The 17,435-nt window shown below is 48.2% G+C and overlaps 1 protein-coding gene and 1 non-coding gene across 2 annotated transcripts in view; one reads left to right on the forward strand and one right to left on the reverse strand.

The window, feature by feature from the left end:
- LOC100120603 (locomotion-related protein Hikaru genki) overlaps positions 1-17,435 on the forward strand; it is a 42,351-nt gene that overhangs the window by 11,309 nt on the left and 13,607 nt on the right. Inside the window, exons 3-5 of the mRNA XM_008218087.4 lie at positions 5,662-5,824; positions 9,704-9,877; positions 14,742-14,876. Of these exons, the coding sequence (XP_008216309.1) occupies positions 5,662-5,824; positions 9,704-9,877; positions 14,742-14,876 (472 nt within the window). The remainder of the gene's footprint in view (positions 1-5,661; positions 5,825-9,703; positions 9,878-14,741; positions 14,877-17,435) is intronic.
- On the reverse strand, positions 15,459-15,532 carry TRNAI-AAU. Its single transcript has one exon. It is a non-coding gene; the product is annotated as a tRNA-Ile (tRNA).

The following is a 17,435-nucleotide window of genomic DNA, read 5'->3' on the forward strand; positions in this document are numbered from 1 at the left end:
TCTAAATGTTCCGGCTTAGCATTGCCGCGGTGCCTCGCTCCGTAGTTCTGCCGCACGCGAGTGTGTGTTTATTTAGTCGCATGCTAACGAGAGACGTTTTAATGTCTCACGCGCGCGTACTTTTGGAAGATATACACGCCGCTGTGTTGTGCTTTTTCGCTGTATAGCTGTGCGGGAGGAGGAGGCGCGGCTGCGCTGAAGTATCGGACGACTATCTGGTGTGTTATGCAAATGCAGAGAAACATACGTCTGACCGAACTCGACTCGCACCACTTGGCACTATTTATGCGAGCGGAGACGCGAGAAATTAATTTCACCGTCGAATCGAGTACAAAAAAGCCCGGACTGTCTCCCATCCACTAGCGAAGGGCAGAGTTCTATGTAAATCGCTCCTAAATTGCTTATTCTTTAGCGCCTAAAGAGGATCAACGTCTATTACAGCAGCAGACTCGCGCGAAAAAGCGTGCGACGAAAGAGCGAGAACAGCTTAGCGCGTCGCGACGCTGAAAATCACGTTAATCCGCGAAAGATTAACATTTTGCCAGGCCGCATGCAAATGTAATCCCCGGACGTTAAATCATCCGCCTCGAGGACGATCGCATTTAAATAGGGACGACGGCAGTGGTATAACGTGGCGACGGTGTTTTCGCATTAGCCGAGAGGGAATTTCGCGGCGGCGGCGTCGCTCGCGAAACGCCCGCGTGCCGCGGCGGCTTCGTCCCGGGGCTTTTATCCGGGCTTTGTGTCCCTTTATTGAGCGAGAGCCCAGCGACAGATAGACAGGATGGATGGAGGGAATGACACTCGGCCGCCGCGGCTCTGCGGGATTCAGCGGTATATAAGGGGTTGTAATCTCCCGGGGCATTAATGCGGAAAAAATCGTCTCGGACCGGAACGATTCGCGCCGAGGGAAAGTTCGATGAGGCGTGTTTTGCGGAACCCTTACGTATTCTATGAAAATCAGGACAGAGTTATGGTTCACGCGCTGAATTCGAAACGTGATTTCCCGCGCTTCGTCGATTTCGATCGCGAGCTTCGACGCTGGTGCGAAACATTATTCAAAACTAATAACTAATTCATGGAAAACCGAGTTCCAGATCCCAAGAAATATCCCAGCACCGTGAATAAAGGCAAACCCTTTAAAAAAAGTCTCTTTTAAATTCTCACCACCGAAGCTCTGGGCTTGCACAAAAAATGACTGCGGAAAAAAGCTAAGCACGCATAAAGCGCCGGCGCTGTCTCGCGCAGTGGCTTCATCGAGCGGTCGCCGAGCGGGCCAATTTGTAACCAAATAAGGTCACGGCATTTATTCCGTTCAATCCATTAGGCGCGCGAGGTCATTACGGACGCGCACTCCGCAGCCACTTACCGGCGGCTATTGCCGGATTACTTTGCATTCGAATGGCCCCGCGCGAGCGTCAAAGAGAGCCGCCGCTTTCCGGCTAACGATTCGCCTGCTCTGAGTGTGTGTGTGTGCGTGTGTGTGTGTGTGTAGGTATTTATTGCTTTTTTCGCGCCGCGGTTTCGCTCTCGCGGCTATATTTTGCGTAATCGGTACTGCTCTGTGGTTTAGGACGCGGATGGAGGGAGAGTGAGCTTTCCGCGATGGTTCGATACACCCGTGAGCTGCTTTTATGCTTTGGTTTGATTTTCATCTATTTTTTACTTTTTCATAAAAACACACTATTCTCGCTGACAATACCCAGCCGTTCGCGAATAACATTTGCCGAAAACTCTCTCTTTCTCTTATATAAGACCGGATAAAAAAGGCGGCGAATGAAACCAGCGGCTCGAAAGCGAAACGGACGGTCCCAAATAAAGAGAGAAAAAAAAATTAAACGTACGGAAAGCCTCGATGCCAGCGCGCGCTCTGGCGTTTCGGCAAATTGGCTTCGTCGTTGTGGAAGCGACGGGGGAAGAAAGGACCGAATGACGCGAGCGCGCGCCAGAGAGAAAAAGATAGAAATAAAATGGAATACAAAAGAACGAGTATAGTATGGACCTGAAAACAATTTTTTGCGAGTAAATAAACGATTACGCACACGCGCGCAGCTCGTTCTCGGGTTAATACAAAATTATCAATAGCAGAACGTTCTTTCTGGAAAATATTCGGCTGCCCTGATGAAAAATATACTTAATAGCAGCGCCGAAAACGTTCTCTTTCTCTTTCGGCAACTTTCATTTCGATGTTTCCCCGCAGCTGTATTTTCAGCCTCTTTCTCTTTCTCCCGGACGCAAGTGGCGCACGTGTCGACGTCACTCGGCACGACGCCGCAGCGATACGGTCACTCGCGGAAATTGCAGACGTCGTCAATTGCAACGTGCCCCGCAGGGAAGACTGCTATACTGCCGAGAGCTTTCTTAGCTCTCTTTTTGCCGGCCGCCAAGCTCGTCAATGGGAGCCAACGTCTCCAGCTCGCTCACGTATACAGCGGGGGGTTCAACGGCTATACGTGTGTGTGTGTACAGTGGGTGGCTGTGCTTGCGGGGGGTAGCAGCAGCAGAAGCACATACAGGCGGAGGTACTCGAAACTTTTTTCGCGCTGCCTCGGCGAAAAAGCGTCCACTCCCACCCCTCGGGCACTTTGGTGATTTTCGCGCGAAAGAGAGAGAGAGGGAGGAGGAGGCGAGAAATGCTTGCCGCCGCCGTCGCTTTTGTTAGCGCGCCGAGAAAATCGACGGGTTTTTCTATGGCGCTTGATAAGGGGGTGGAAAATAAATTGCCGTTTGCCGGGGCTGCTTGCTGTCGCCGGGCTTCGCAGGCTCTTTGGAAGCGCTCATTGGCTTTCGGTTCACGGAATTAATCCGCGATTTTATCGATATTAAAATCCATCCAATTCCTATATCACGACTTGGCTAACACATTCGGAAAGCTGCGATGAAAGTTGAAAATCGCAACTCGGGCAAAATTTAAAAGACAAATACGTTTAACGCTGTTATCTCGACTATACGTAATAACCCAGCAGCGAGTTTCGACGCAGAAGTTCGAATTAGCACTTCGGATTAGTCGCGACAGATAAGAAAATCGTGCAACACTTTCGGAAGTTTAATTCAAACAGGTACACGCGCTCGTGGTAAATTTTCATGCGAGGGCGAAGAGATTAGGGAGAAGATTAATATTTACACAGCGCGCGAAAGCCGAACTTTCCCATTCGCTGAATTCTGAATGAGGAAAAGGTCGAAAGAAGGCAAGTGCGAAGGGCAGAAACGAACTAAGTAAACATGCATTACGCGAGAGACTCTGGAGAAATTACCGCAGGGAAGGAATGCGGTTCCCCGAGAGCCAGCCCACAGGGAGTAGCTGTAGTCAATGCATGCTAACTAACTTCTTTCGCCTTTTCTCGCTGCGAGTTGTACACTCTTCGGATTATGACATTTCCGTCATCATGCTTTTCTGCGAAAGAGAGTTCGATTGGCAATTTTCGCTCCGATAAAAGAATTACAGGAGAATTCAATTACCGTGTGTATAGTCGCTTCGTTAACATTCGGGGAACTTTCCCAGCGCATAAAGCGTTGTTTTTAGAGATGAATAAGTAGGCCGCGTTAAACAGTTTACGCAAAAGTAATTACGCGTTCGTTTATAACCGAACTGCAGCGCAATCGCATTATACGGAATTTTCCGCCTTTGAAAAGCCGTACCGCGCAAGCGATTAAATTTATGTTTAACCAAGGTCCATCCGATGAGTTATACTGCGCTACTTTACATTTCGCCGTGTACAACACACAGCATAATGACGCATTTCAAGAGGATACAGTCCAACCGATGAAATTAGTTGAGCATCGCTGATGTCGATAGCCCGCTGATGCAAGTTACCCCTTTGACGAAGAAGCTTTCTCCCCAGTAGCTCTCGCCTCGGCTTCCGCGCATACACGCTCGCACAGAGGCTTTCCGCGAAATCAAGCCGGCGCTCGGCGTGTCGCGAGCATTATCATCTCATCAGGCGATTTCATGTTTCGCCGCGAATATTACGCGACACAGCAGCGCCGCCAGTCGAAATTTCGCGGCAGACGTCGCTCTATCGCTTCTCTGTGTGCGCGCAGTACATGCATATAAGCGCCCGGGGCGATTCTGCCGAGCTTCAAAGGTTAAACTTGGAGAGCAGAGCCGCGACGTCGTCGGGGGATTCTCTCGTCTCATTGCCGCCTTGGGAATGTCTCTGTTTCGGTTTTCCTCCGGCATGCATACTAGCTCTGATTTTGATTAATTAAAGAGAGATTTTTTTCCGGCTACTTTGCGGCGCACGATGCTCGCAAGGCTGCAGATTCGCGTGTGGTTGTGGAGTAGCGGTGAGCTTTTTTCTGCTTGTATGACCTAGATTTGTAGGCTGCATTATATTTTGGTTCGACTGACGGTAAATTTATAACACCGAGAATTTTGAATTGGAGCGTAGAACTCGCAGAAAAATCAATTACCGCACACTTTCAAATAAAATTGGCAAAAAGTTCCTGCCGCCGGAATAAAGTATTCAAGCCGCGCGTATCGGAATTACTCCGCGCAGGCTCGAAGAAGCAGCGACAGCGATAAAACGCGAAAATTTCAAGGACCTTGAAGACGCTAACCGCCGACGAAAAATGCGCGAGAACGGAATATCGAAGGAGCTTCGCTGGCGAAAAAAAGAGAGGAGGAGAACCAGCTGCTGCATTTCGCCTACACACACACACACACACACACACACACACACACAGCTCTATACATATACACACGCGAGTACTCGAGGAGGCAGCAGCTGAAGGAAGAGGTGGAGAGAGAAAGAGGCAGCGGGTGCATTCCGATCACGACTCGGACGTATTTTCGGAGAATATTCGCATATCTGCAGCGCAGCCGCGCGCGGGATCGCGAAATCATACGTTCGCGCGCCCGTGCTGCGCTAAAAACTTTTCTTCCGCGAGAAGACGCGCGCGATTTCTAGTCGAGAAGTTGGTGCTGCTGGATCGTATAGGCGATGGCTGATTTCGAAGTCGTGGGACGATTTTTCAATTGAATATTCGGCCTTGTAGGTATATGCTTCACTACGACTTTTCTGTTCTCGACGATAAAGCGAACGCTGTATATTTTCGTATTTTTGTAGAAACTGGAGCGCGCTGCCGGCGTATTCAAGCGTTTCTCGGTTGGAAAATAAAATTTTTAGCGAGTCTCGCTGTTCCTGCGTTCGCGCGCAGCTGCGGCGGTGTAAGATTCATAAAGATGCGACAAGTTATTCATCATACCCTCCGGAAGGTCTCGTTATCTAAATAATGAAAGTACGTTTACTCTCCGAGCGAGTATATCTTTGCGGCTATTTACAGTAGTGCTTCGGTGAAAATTTACCTTATCTTGTCTCGCGTAAAAATTCCACGATCTTTATTGTCACGGCGCAATTTCGACGCACTCCTGCTTAATATCCGACATTTTTCTAGGGCCTGATGAAAATACCTCTGTCTCGTATATTAAATAGCGATAAAGCAACGTAGAATCTCAACAATTTGCCAACGAACGAAAAATCGAAAAAAACACGGTAGCGTAAAACTGCGCAACAAAAGCTCTCTTCCGGGCCATCAAATTCTCCGCAGCTAACGAGCTTTTACTGTTGCCGCGCTTCGAAACAAAAGTTGCAGTTGCGAACTCCCCGGAGGCTTTAGAGGGCGCGCAATACAATGCTGATTTTTGTTGCTTGTTCGCAGGTGGATAAGATCAAGGTGCCGCACAGCGAGCGAGTGACGGTGCGCTGCCGCGAGCTCGGCAAGTACAAGCTCATCGGGGAACCGTTGCTTCACTGCCGTAACGGCATCTGGAACGGCCAACTGCCCACCTGCATACCCACCACCTCGATCTCGAATTACACCGGTGAGTATTGAAGGCTGCGATTTTATGGCCATCAAGTTTTATTCGACCAAGTTAACGGCTGTGGAGATTTTTTAATATACGGCGATCGACGAGATGGTTTGGTTTGGGATTGAACTTTATGGTACTGTATTCTACGCTTTCATGGTGAAAAATAGAAATCATGTAATTGCATTAGAAATTCTAGTAGATCACGTTAGGTATTCCATAGTGTACAATAGCTCGTACTACACGAGTACAGGTTTTAATGAAGTCAAGTATCCAATGTCAAAGGGCCGATTTTCCATCTCTCACACCTACAATCCGAAATTCCGCAGAGCCGACAATCTTCGAGCCCGCCGCGCGCAAAAAAGTCCGCCGACGAATTAACTTTTTTACTGGATCAACGAGAGGAACAACGGGCGGCGCTCGGCGGTGAAAAAAAAGGCCAGCTAGCAGCCGTAATACGTGCTCTTTCTCTCGACGCAGCCGAAAGCTTCATCTCCCTATAGTACGTGCGCGCTCATCTTCTGCAGGCGGCCGGTCTTTTTTGGGCTTCACCGACGCTCATCCGTTCCGAGATAACGTCACGTACGCGCCGCTGTCTAATTCGCCAGAGTTATACCGCGCGAGTCTGCGCTTAACCGACGAGGCCTTTTATCTCTGCTGTGTTATAACCTTGGCCTTTTTTTCGGCGGTTATTATATATACTCGCTGCGGCTATGATATCGCGCTAGGATAACGATTGAGAATTAAAATTTACGGAGCTGTTTAAACGCTCGTTTCCATGTCCGGCCGAACTTGGGCTTTTCTACTTGATGGAAATTTACGCAGCAGCGTAAGAGCCCGTTTTTATCCGCAGAATTTACCGCCGGGCGTAAATCAAAGTTTCGAAATTGTACATCGGTCTCTGCAGAGGCACGAGAGGAGGAAAAAAGGAGGAAGAAGATCGAGAGATTGCGAAAATTCCGGGGCGGTGTGTGTGTGTGTGTGTGTCTCGGTAAATACCTAATCGCATGACGAATCGACGCTGAATATTCCGAGAATGTTGATAATTCCGATCTTTCCTTCTCTTCGGCGCCGGCGCGCTCCAGGCTAAAATTCTTGCGAGAGATTGCGCGCGATGTATCTCTTTCATGAAAGTTCCCCGGCTAGCAGCAGAGGAAAAAGCGAGGATTCCCGAGTAGGTTAAAGCGAGAGTGGAATCTCTCCACGTGTCTACCTGGAAAATCACCGCTGGTCCTTTTTTTGTCGTCTCGATCCTCCGCCGGATTAAAATCTCGAGGGGTATTTCATCTCGTTGCGGAAAAATTCTTCGAAACTGCGCTCGATATCGATAGAAAACTGAGGAAAAATCCTCGAAACATGCCGATCCATCATACGAGAGACGTCCGCACGCACATCAAAGCTTTAGACGAGGTGAAAGGACGGCTGTATTCAGACCGAAGCACGCGACGTCGGATGCCTGGCAATGCATCAGCGCTCGGGCATTCTCCGGCGGTCTTCCTCCATTTCGCTTTCCGGCCACGTATACGAGACCAGAGCTCGTACACGGACCAGTGCGTCAACACGCGATAGTGTAATACCGGGAAATGCAGTTGCAGACGGGAGACTCGGGCTTTGAGGGGGATGTCGGCTTAATGCGTTTGAGTGATTGCGAATCCCCTGGCTCCGCGTTATAAGCTGTTTTCAGGTGTTAGCAGATATCGAGTGAAAATTAAAACGAAGGCAGTTAATGAACCATCACAGCTTAGCTTTTCGAGCTATAGGCACACGCTACCACACACACACACTATTCATATCTACTCTCTCGACCCCTTTCACCTTGCCAAGCGCATCAAAGTCTGCCTCGCTCTCTTTCTCGGCTTCTTTTCCCCCGGCCGGCGCGGCGGCTCCTCCGCGAGTTTTTCCTGAAATTTTAATAAGGCGTGTGCAGAGCCAGCGAATGTTTTCAGTCGGCTGGCGCTGCTGCAACGTCGACTCGCTCGCGGACTGACGTTAGACGCGGCCGATATTACAAGGCGTTGCGCTCGCGAGTAATACGTATATGAAAGAGCTTCACTCTCGTCTCTGTCTGTGCGGGTAGTTTATCTTGCGAGGTTCGCTCGCTCACTCTCTTTCTTATACGTATAGGTACTGTGAGCTGCATTCGAGCTGGTTTCGGGAGGTGCAGGGTAGCTCTCTTCGCTCCTTATTTTCGTTTGTTTTCTTCTCTGAGTTTTCAGCTACGAGTTAGTGTTTTTCTGCGGGTAATTTGCGTTGTTTACTTTGCCGGAGGTATGCCCGAGATGTTGCTTATTATGACGGCTGTGTTTCTACGTGGTTTCTAGAATTTTCGATTTAATTACAACATTTCTTAACGTATACTTACTTTTCGGTATAAGTTTTTGGCCAGCGACGATAGATGGCGCGTAGGCATTTATTAAATCGATCATTTGTTTATCTATTACATCGACTTACCGGATAACAGTCGACCACTCTCGACTCTCGTCCTCCCAAATGGAAGCATCCAAAGTCAAACGGCTTAATAGTCCGGTTAGCTTCACGCTCGGCCGCTCCCTCATACGCATCGCTATACGATTCACGCACGCACGTATTTCTCACTCGGCACACTCGCTAATGGAAAGGCGTCCACTCGAATCACAGCGCCAGACACTCGCGCGCACGTCAGCTACGACGACGCGTAAAAGCTCGAGCATCAACATCAAGGCTCGGATAGAAAGAGAGAGAGAGAGATTTTCCCGGAAGTATTACGCCTCAGCTCCCAGTAGTTGCCGAGCATAAAAGAACGCGCGTCTTCTACTGCGCGAGGGTGTCGATGTAAAGGGATGAACCAGACGCGCGCGTGGCGGCATAAATATTCAGCTCGCGCTTTTTTCGACGGCACACGCCGCGCGGCGAGCTTTTGCATTTCAGATTCTTGGACGGAATTGCCAGGACGCGCTGTTTGAGGGAGAGAGAGAGAGAGGGTCGTTAATAAGAGTCGCCTGGCTATCGACGCTTTAAAAATGAGCTTGCAGTCTGCGAAGATCGAGTCAACGATATGTTTCGCTGCTGTTTTTTTCATCGCGTCAGCGTAAATAAAGTACCTCCGGAGTAATGACGAAAAACGCTGAAAATAAAATACGCACTCGTCGCAAGCTCTGGCGCGTTACTCCCGACGAAATCTAACTCGCCGTAAGGCCACTTCAATCTCGGTTTATATTTCGGCGCTAAAAGCCAGATCGCCCGCGGGCGAAGTCATAAGTCTCGGCTCTCGCGCGTGCGCGTGAGTTATACGATGCTGCAGTGTCGAGCTTTACACGCGCGCAGTACTTCACACGCCCGCAGGAACTTATAAAAAAGCGCCCGCAGCCATCAATGCGCAGCTCGAACGTCAAACGCATTGCGCTTTATTCTCTCCAGCTGCCATCCGTGCAAGCCCGGCTATACATATACATGGATGTACGATTGCTAGGGCGAGCTTTAGAGTCGAAGCGCAATTCGAGCTTTCTCCGCACTTCGACGCCGATGCTGTAACTTCGAAACGCAGAAGAGGCGAGCTTTTTCGTTTGTACGTGTGGGATTTTGTTGCAGACTGCCGGGAATTCTTTCGCGGACTGTTGACTTTGAGAGTTTTATTTGCGCGCGTTTTGAGTCGAGGGGATTTGAAGCGTTCATCTTTTGTTTGGCTCGAGTTTTTCAATATTTATGCTCGGTTGAGAAAAGTTTTGCACAGTGAAGGGAAGCACGTGCGTTAGAATGTCAATCCTAAGCACCGATCGAAAACAAAACTAAGAAGCTTCAGCTTCAATCTCAAACCAAACCGTAGGGAAGTCAGTGGAACGGTCGTAAAGTCTCCGAGTGAGAGAGCGAGTTGGCGTGTGCAGTAAAGTGCTCCGTGTGGTGCCGTTACGTTTGCAGAGGACGTGCCGCCGACGATACTGTTCGGGCTCCCCGCGGGATCAGCGGCGTTCGAGCCCTCGGGCGCCCTGGCCGTCTTTCCAGGGAGCATCCTCCACTTGGAGTGTCTCTTCGCCAGGAGGCTCGGCAATCCCGAGTGGACCTGGACGTCCAATTTTCGACAATACCTTACCGGTGAGTCTTTTCAAATTTTATTCTTTTGAATTTCATTTACTCTAATGCTATGTGTATCGTGTTTCTGGCGTTTTTTTCTTTTACTTCGATTTTGCGATGGGTGAATTCGGATGTGGAAATGAAAAGGAACTTCATGAAACATTCAACGAATTTGCGACGTTCAATCCAAAAAGCATTTTAACATTCTCAGTATACCTTGATTCACATGCAAAAGCTTCTCTCCAGTCAATGCCCTAACCGCAATTCATCAAATTCATATCTAATTTTCCTCGCGACAAAACTCTTCGCTCCTTCTTGTACGCAAACCGCACACACACACACACACACACACACCTACGCGGAAAAGCTCCAGCCCCGCATTCAAAAGCTCATTTGCCTAATTAAATCCCGCGTCCCCTGCGCGCGCGCGTTCAGAAAAAAATAGAAAAATACACATTCACCTCGAGCGCATGCAGCCGAGTCGCCGGCGAATAACTCAATTCTCCAGTCGTCGTCGTGGCAGTCGAAAAAAATCAGCGTAACGCCGCCGACTATACTCGTAAATTTCATTTCTTCCCATATGCGCCGCGCGCAAAAATGAGCCCCCTCTCCGCTCACGGTGAAATATGGCGTGCGCTCGGGTCGAGGTCGAGGGCGCGAACCTCCAGCCCTTTCTCTCTCTCTTGCTGCCATTATATGCTAATTAGTTTTGGAATGAATACAAATGCCGGGGCATAAATACGCGAGCGACGCTGTGCCCTCGTGCGTGCGTGCGTGTATAAATATATCGCGCTGTATGAGTGAAGCCACGCGTGACAATGCTCCGCGCGGAATAGACGGCGCAGAGAGAGAGAGAGAGAGAGAGAGAGAGAAAGATTGCGCGTGTGTGGACGTGACATTAAGCTTGGAAACGAGGCGTGTGTTAATTCCGAGAGAATATAGCATGGGGGAAGGTAGGGAACGGCGCTGAATTTGTTGCCGACTGCAGGAACGTTACACTAACTTGGCTCGCGAGAGCGCTCGACATAGTCTGACCGTTAGAGCCCGTTTCTACTCGCGGCGGCTGCTCTACCAGACGGAAATTAGTGTAACGGGCCGGAGTTACTTATTCGCTCGGCTAGTAGCAGACTGGCAGTCGTTGTTATAATTATACGGGCGACGTAGTGGAGAGTGGAGGGAGAGAGGGAGTTGCTTAAACGAAGTTTTATGGCCGCGGCTATCGCAGAGACTTTTGTGTTTTCTCGTCGACGTTGACGAGCTTTGAATTATTCGCTTGGCTCCGGATCGCATTCCGTCGTGTAAGCTTCACCCTCTGGGAAGACTGCAAGTCGAGCTTGCTACCTCGTTTTTAATATCCAAGTTCTTTCACGCGTATACTCACACAGGGCAGAGCGTAAACAGCGGCTTTCGCGCGCGCGTCAAAACAAGCCAAGGTTTTTTTTCAATATCCAAACACTACTTACGACACCATTACGCATCGCCCCGCGACGTCCCATTTACATTTATTCATTCCCCTCAGAGCAAACACACGCACGACCCTCGCTCAAATTAAAGAAAATATTGACCGAATCGCTTCCTCCGCATATAAATTCCTTCCTCTTTCGCACCGCCGCCGCGAGTCTCTCTGTGTGCACGCGCAAGCTCTGTTTATCCACGTGCATGTGGTGCGAATCCGATCCCATCCATCTGCATCGATCACACGAGTCGCCGCGATGCTTTCGCGTCTTTCTGATGCTGCTGCAATCAATTTTGACGGACTCGACTAAAAGTTTCGCGATGCGCATATACTGGCAAACTCCTGATGTCTTTTGTGAGTCGCCGCTACGCTGCGGTTTCGACGATGACGAGGTTATACACCGCAGCGTACGAGGAGGTGGGCTATTGCTCAAAGTGAATTGATTTCGGTTTTGGGGGAATGCTCGATTGTTTTGCACTGATTGTAATGAATAGCCGGTCGATTGCGGGTGGGAAGATTTTTTCTGAAAGAAAAATAGTGAAATTGTGGGAGGTTCGCTGAGAATTTCACGGCAAACGGAGGAGTCGATCGGGAAACGCACTTCCAATCGACGGTCCGTAATTTAATATTCTCCACCATCACTACGAGGAACGGTGCTTTGTTATTCATTTTCCACTCCTGCCTTCTGCTTGCTTATCTTTCCCTTCAACTTGTTCCTCTTACGGCAGTCTCTATTTTTCTCGCCTCGTTCCTCCAACTTTGCCAAAGAAATTCCTCGAGCCTCTTACACCACGTCGTGAAATAAGACAAAATCGATCGCTCATCGACGAAGAAACTTCTGAGAGAGAAAAAGCTCGCTTGTTTAAATCTTCGCGTGTCGATTATTAAAACTCTGCTCTTCGATTTTCCATTGATTGCTTCCACCGGCGAAGTTTTAATCGATTTTCCCGAGCCGAAGAAGGAAAGAATCGCTCGCCGGATAGTGAAGTATAGACGGCCGGTGAGAGCCGAGTTCTTGGAAGTCTTCTTTGTTGCCGCAAAGAAGCCTTTTGTGCTTTTTCTCGCACTGCCTTAACCTTTCGCGAGATTTTCCGCTACAATTTACTTCCCGAAGACGACTTAATCGGTTGGTACTGCTCGATCAATCCGTAAACTCCATTGTAAACATTTCGCTCGTCGAATCCCACGCGAGTCGCATACACCCATTGTATTTTTCAAAAAAAAGCACACGTCAATGCTCGACAGATACTCAAAACGCCGAAATGCATTTCAACTTGAAAAACCCTCGACAAAACGTCCCCGACACGCGGTGGCAGTGAAACATAAACAAACCGTCCCAACACCTCTCTCGACCCTCGGCAAAATCCCAAAAGTCAGCAGACAGCGTCGATCGTCCAGCCCCCCTCCGCGCCGCGTTTGAATAATTCCCCGTCGTTATTCATACCGTCGAGCTGCCTCTATCGTCCGGCTCATCGGGGATGAAACAGTGACGCGCGACAGATTAATGCTCCCGCGATAGTCGCGCGCGCGCGCGTTACGCCGATTCGCGAAGATGATTGGCCGACGCGAAATATGAAGTACAGGGAGCTGGCCGTTTTATCGGCGTAATTTAATTGCACGCCGGAGAATGCGAGAGATTTGCCATTTGACGGAGAGCTGTCTGGAGGCTTTTTAGCGATAATTAACCGCTGATTGCCGTGATTGCGATTGTGTAGGGAGGTTCTGTATGGCTGTATACGAGGGGCTGGCGTGTTGACGATGAAGTGGCCCGCGCTACTGCTTCGTGTTTGTCTTGTTTAACGAGCTTGGGTTGTGGATACATTATCGTACAGGGGTATTACGAGGAGGAGGATAACTGCTTTTTTTAAAATTTTAATTGTATAAAGAACGTATAAAAGCTCGGGGGATTATAACTTGTCATGGATAGAATTGATAAATAAGCGAAAATCTCTGTCAGAAAGCTTTCTAAAGCTTGAATTTTGTTTCGAGAATCGACGCACAACTTTCACCGAACCAACTCAAAGCTTTGTTCTCTGTAACGAACTATTATGAAAAACTATCGCTCCTATCGACTAGCCTCCATATAGCTGTAAAACAAAATCAGATTTCACCGATCGATTCAAACTCCAACTAAAAGACCCAGCCAGCCGGTGTACACGTATTCGAGGTACAAATCAAATTAATCGTCGCATCCAATAATGCTTGCAAGCTCGAGCCGAAAAATTTCATCCGGAAATACCACCCTAGCTATACGGTGCGGGACAGAAAAATTTTTCGCGCGTTTGCAGCGTCCCTCGGTAAATTTGAGTTGACACACGATGCCTTTGTATTTGTAGGGACTGAAAGGGGAGGGCGGATTTAATGAAAACGCATTCGCAGGGGCGATTGAAATATTTGCCGAAGAGCAGAGAAGATTTCATTAGAATCGATTCGCTCCTATTCCCGACGAAATTTCATGAAGCTCTCGGCGTGAACGGGATCAAGTCTCTCGTGCGAGATTTTGAAGTACGCGATATTAAATTTTCGTGTATAGAAGCCTTGCGAACTTGGTAAAAAATTCCTCGTAAAAGTCAAAACGCTCTTATCAGCTCGACCACATCAGATTTTTACTGCCGAATTCGCGCGTAAAAACTCGTTTACCTATACACAACAGCACTGTAGAAACAACAAATCCGGCGGACGCTGCAGACAGCGACAAGAAAGATCAATTCGGTGCGTCATGTAAAAATTTCCGATGGAACGAAAACACCGTCGGTTAAAAAAACGGGGGAATCCCCACGTTGTTTCTGCGCCCACTACGCTCGCCGGTATACAATAGCGCAAGGCTTTATACCTCGCCGCACTGCTTTATTCATAATATTTTCTCGTCTGACATTTAACCACGTGAATTATGGTCGCTGCAAAAACCAGCTGCCGTTGCCGCTGCTGCTGTGCGCATATTGATACAATAAGCCCTGGGCTGGACTAAATCGGATGAGCCTTTGCCTCTCGTCGTTATGCGCGCGGTACATACAGCCGGATTATTGATGGCTGGGTTCGCAACGAATAGAGCTATAAATTTCGCTTTCGAATTTAATTTGTCCGGTCTATTTGTGCGGTCGGCGTGCGGAATTCAGCGCGTAAAATATGATTGTTCGCTGTTTCCGCGCGTATAAGCTCGCGGCTGATGATGCGTGAGTAGCTGGATTCTGATGCCGGGAGCGAGGTAATGATGATGCATCGAACGTTTTGGCCTATCTAACGGATTTTGCGCAGAAATACTCGCATGAACATTTGTCGATTCTGCAATGGTGTACTGATACGTAATCATGCATTCGAAGAAACGATGCGTTTCAATATTTAATTTCAGCGTTTCAAAAGGCTAGAACTATAGCAAAGTCGATACAATACCACGAAACTAACGCAGCCGAAATTCATTCTGTTTTGCAGGTTGGGCGATCGCAGCCTTCGAGAGAGACTGGAAGTATCGACTGTCGATATACTACGCGAAAGCCCAGGATTCCGGCGTCTACACTTGTACAACCCCTCGGGGCCTCACGAACTCCATCCGCGTACGGGTAGTCGGTGAGTGTGCAATCCACATCAGACGCGCCCATACCTGCACCCTTGCGTGCGTGTACACGCCCAATACCTATACACATCTATATACGATAGCAACGACTATCTGCGCTAATGGCCTTCTTCTTCCTCCTCTTCTTCTACTTCTCGGGGTATAGCCGCAACTATCTCCCCTGAGTTAGTCTCTTGACTCCGCGGGCTGATAGAACAGACGCGTGATTTTCCAGTAGAGAGAGAAAGTCTACGTGACTCGAAAGATGCATACCCTCTCAATCGGATGAGGAGAGTTGAGTTATATCGTGCGGCTCTTTTTTATCCTCGAGGCTCTCAAAGGGTCGACCAGGGAGTTGCGGCGGAGAGCACCGCAGGCTGATATTGCGTTACATGCTCGGTGTACGTGTAGGGTAGTCGGGGATAACAAAGCCGGTACAACCGTCTATACGTGCTGTACCTGAATGCGGGGATTTTGACGTAGATGCTGTACAAAATTCGTATTTTTTTTTACATTGATTGACTTAGGGATGGTTATTTTATATAAAGAAAACAATAAAAACGTACGAACTTCATTATGTTTAAAGAAAAAAAAAATGGCTCGTGAGGGGATCGAACCCACGACCTTCGCGTTATTAGCACGACGCTCTAACCAGCTGAGCTAACAAGCCGATGGTGCTCGCCAAAGCGCGGATTGCTAAAGAATAAAAAACTCGATGAATCGAGTTAAACGATAAAATTTACATTTATTTATGCTACTTATTTTTCAAAAGCTCAACTTCAGCTTAATGTTCAACGAATAAATGATGCAATCGTACTATCAGCATAATTACATTACAGAAGTAGAGAGCAATTTTACCTCAACCACGCGGACATGAATTTTTGCTGGCTAAATTACTTAATGAATTTATTACGTTAACTTGCATTTACAGCCAAACATTTTCGGTTAATGTAGCTTGCGTAACTTTTTCATTACACCACATCCGTAAACGGCCGCTCGAAAGTACGAATTTCAGCTTTTTCCCTGCAATGGAAAACTTAATATACAAAACAGCTGTAAAAATTTCGCAAGCCGTAAAAAATAAAAAACTTTTTAATATCGTGCGATGGCGCGCAGTAATTGAAAATTCCACTGATAAGTCGATTAGCTTAGCCAAGTTGACTTTTATACTCGGACAAAGTTTGCAAAGTCATAAATAATGCACCAGGATGATTATAACACTTGTAGTTTAACGCTATTTTTCCGAATCGCAAATCGTCGTTAAAACGAAAAGGTACTTATCGAGTGTTTCCGCACGAGCAACAATCGCACTTAACAAATTACACTTCAAACCCGAGTTGGCAAGCAAGAAAAATATTTAATTCCTCTTCGCGCTGCTCGTAAAACTTCTTTCTCAGCTGCTCTCGACTCGCCTTTCGTAATTGTACGTCCAATCCAGCAGCGGCGCTGGATCCTCCGAGTGAACGACGGAACAGGTGATAAAACACGGTCAAGTATCCGGCGCAGTTTGCCTACACCTTATGCATTTAAGTCGAGAAACTCGGCTGCAGCGTTGCACAAACGCTCGGCCTCTCTGTGCAGTGGGTAGCAGCGCAGTGCAGTTACGGGGCTATTGGTACGCCGCGTGACTGCGCCTCAACAAAGCCAAAGTTTCGCCTGCAGCGAGGCCAGGGGTTACACCGCAGCTGCGGAGACTTACGGCTGAAATATTTTTGCCTCGACGCTGCACTCTGCAGTCTGTGCCATATACAGGCTTGCGGTTACGTTGTCGAGAAGGGATATAGCGGGAGATGAGGAAAAATAATTAAAGTTTTAGGTTTTCAGTGGAGGGTGAAAGGTAGAGATGTTGTTCTGTGACTATGCTTAATTAAATAATTTGAAGTTAAGTAGTATGAATTCGACTTAGTCAGGCTAAACAGGCGTTTTAAGATATTAATACTTAATTAAGTTTAGGGCTATGTCGCACTCTGAAATACAGGCAATACATTTTCAATGAAACCGCGAAATCCTCTTATTATTTTGAATCAACAAAAAGCATCATCGAAATAATTTCCTCGAAACGAGCCCATTTCATCAATCTTGACGAATTAATATAATCCTCCCCACAGTAGCCTATATCCGCCATTGAATTTCGTTTTTCCCCGCGCATCGATCGTCGATCCGTCATTATATACCGCGCGTCAGCCGGTTCTCCAATAAAATTCCACTCAAAAATAATCCTCCCCGATCCCGAAAGCTCCTTCAGCCTCGCTTTTCCACGAGCGGTGCATCGAAAAGCGTCAGCCGATCAGTCGCTCGCAGCGACAATAACACGCATACGCGCAGCAGATAAATTCTCGCCAAAATCATTCGTCGGGCGTTTATACATCGCGCGCGCTTGTCACCCGAGCAATTCGGCCCCGTTCGCCTGGAAACGCGACTCGTGCGAGCGTCAGAGTCACATCCGGATATTTTTCTCTCTCCCGAGTTTCCGAGCGGGAAATCGCTTTTTGAGGAGCTTCGCTGAGACAGCGAGCGGCTGACGTTTTAGGATTTCGCCCCCGCGTGTGTGGGTGTTGCAGCCGGTTGAAAGT

The sequence above is a fragment of the Nasonia vitripennis genome, chromosome 1 (genome assembly GCF_009193385.2).
Source record: "Nasonia vitripennis strain AsymCx chromosome 1, Nvit_psr_1.1, whole genome shotgun sequence".
NCBI classification, from domain to species: domain Eukaryota; kingdom Metazoa; phylum Arthropoda; class Insecta; order Hymenoptera; family Pteromalidae; genus Nasonia; species Nasonia vitripennis.